Genomic DNA, 2,352 nt, shown 5'->3' with positions numbered 1-2,352 from the left:
TAATTATAATAAATCAGAAATTCCCTCCTCCGCCTCTCCGCTTGACGGTTCCACTCCGCTTCTTGCCGGTTCCACTCCCACTAGACGGAAAAAACCCTCCTCCGCGCCAAGACGCTTCTGCCTCGCCGCTTCTGCCTCCTCCGCCGCTTCCTCCTCCGCCGCTTCTGCCTCCTCCGCGCCATGGACGCTGCTTCTTCTTCCTCTTCCTCTGTTCCGCAACCGCTTCTGCCTCCTCCGCCGTCAGCAATGCAGGCCATTACTCAGATCAGGACCTTCACTGTCCATGGCGGCAAGGAGATCGAAGTTGTCTACACAAACGAGGAGGAGACGATGAGCAAGTACCTGAAGATGTACGCGCAGTGGTATGCGGAAGAAGAAGAGAACAAGTTTGTAGGATTGGATCTCGAGTACACTCCGGAGGACCCCAACCACGAAGAAGACAACTACCTCGCCGTCGCTCAACTGTGCATGAGGAACCACGTCCTCGTCTGCCACTTTTCCTGGTTTGTAGACCTTAATCTTGCTCTGATTTACTTACTCTTGCTCTGATTTTGTTAATCTTGCTCAGATTTTAGTTAATCGCTAGTGCATGATGAACCAAGTCACCCTCGAGTGCTCTGTTTTAGTTAATCTTGATCTGTTTTAGTTAATCTCGAGTGCAACAAATTAAACTACAAACCGTGCTAGCTGCAAAACTAGTTTTGTTTCTGTGTTTTGTGTAACAAAAGCCACAAAGCATGGTGTGCTGATCTTGCAGATTGATATTTCAAAATGATATTTCAATGACTAAAAAATTTGCACTTGCACATTTCATAAAAGTGTTGGTCATGCATTCTTTTAGTACCAAATGGATTATGACTAGATAATTTTCAGACTCTTGATCATGCACTTACTAAACTTATGTCAATTTTATTCAAGTTATGAGATTGCATAGACTAAACATTCGTATTCCCAAATTTTATTCAAGTGTTGATCTCGCAAGTACTAAATTTTTGCATCAAATTGAATCTATCCATATGCTCATCTAGCATGTACTGGATTTCATTATACCAAATTAATTATGACAAGCAAATTTCCGGAGTCTTGATCTTGCATTTAATAGAATTTTATTAGTTTCAAAATTATATGATGCAAAATGAAATTTCAATGACTAAACAATTGCACTTACACATTTCATAAAAGTGTTGTTCATGCATTCTATTAGTACCAAATGAATTATGACTAGATAATTTTCAGACTGTTGATCATGAACTTACTAAACTTATGTAGTTTCAAATTTTATATTCAAGCTATGAGATTGCATATAGACTAGCTTCGTAGTCCCAAATTTTATTCAAGTGTTGATCTCGCAAGTACTAAATTTTTGCTTTCAGGACCAACGGGGAATGTCCGGCGCTGCGCTCATTCCTTCAAGATCAAGGAATTGTGTTCTGCAGCGTTGACAAGAGAGCAGATTTTATAAAGTTATATTACGAGAAGATTATAATTCCAAGGGAGAATTGGATCGATATCCAGGAAATTGTCATCGTCAAAGGTCTCAACGAGAGAGGAAACTTAATGAGGGATGGAATGGCTAGTCTTGCAACTAGCATCATCGACGAGTCGTACAGCCAGATGAAGAGCAAATTCCCTCGAGAGAGGCACAATTACTGGGAAGAGCAGCCGTTGTCTGATTTAAACCTGGAGTATGCAGCTAAAGATGCTTACGTGAGCTACCAGCTCTACGTTAAGATATGGTTCTTCCTGCGTTACCTTGTGTTTTGCCCCGGTTGCAAGAAGGAAGACGAGCGAGGGACGTACGTGTTGCAAATGCAGGGTAGCGAGAGATCGAAGCTGAACAGGCACAGAGAAATGCTGCACTGAAATAGCAAGGTTAAATGCTGAACTTGCAAGCGCGCTGGCTGAACTAGCAATCTTGAAGGCACCAGCTTCTGCAGCGACAACACCCGGCAGACAAGTCCCCCTCATGGCAAACGGACCAAGATGAATGATGAGCGATGGGCTGGAGCGTAGTGATGCGCCGAAGAGTAGTGATTATTGGCGAGAACCCGAGGAAGGAGTCGTGGGCAGTGCTGATCAGAAGAGTGATGATCCGTGGACGACGGAGATGAGTGATCAGCAGAGCCCGAAGAGTGATAATCCGTGGCGGACGAAGCCAGGCAATTACTGACGACTTCTCCAAGATCCATGCCTAGTTAATTATTTGTATTTGCTTGTCAAGAAACTTTGCTTCTATCGTCTCAGATTATCAGAGAAATCATACTTTTCCTGATGTGAATAGTACTGTCAGATCTGGTTGAATATTCACACCCAGATTTATCTTTTTTGTTTCTCTAAGTGTACAAAGTGTGT

The 2,352-nt window shown here is 42.9% G+C and overlaps 1 protein-coding gene across 1 annotated transcript; it reads left to right on the top strand.

The window, feature by feature from the left end:
• The first annotated feature begins 246 nt into the window (after nt 1-246).
• LOC139838186 (3'-5' exonuclease-like) lies at nt 247-1,863 on the top strand. The gene is made up of 2 exons (XM_071827560.1): nt 247-503; nt 1,374-1,863. Exons 1-2 carry the CDS (start codon nt 247-249, stop codon nt 1,861-1,863), a joined length of 747 nt encoding a protein of 248 aa, XP_071683661.1.
• The last annotated feature ends 489 nt before the right edge of the window (nt 1,864-2,352 follow it).

Source organism: Lolium perenne, chromosome 3 (genome assembly GCF_019359855.2).
Source record: "Lolium perenne isolate Kyuss_39 chromosome 3, Kyuss_2.0, whole genome shotgun sequence".
Lineage (NCBI taxonomy): Eukaryota > Viridiplantae > Streptophyta > Magnoliopsida > Poales > Poaceae > Lolium > Lolium perenne.
Note: the sequence above shows the minus strand (reverse complement) of the source record. Positions and strands in the feature narration are given on the sequence as shown.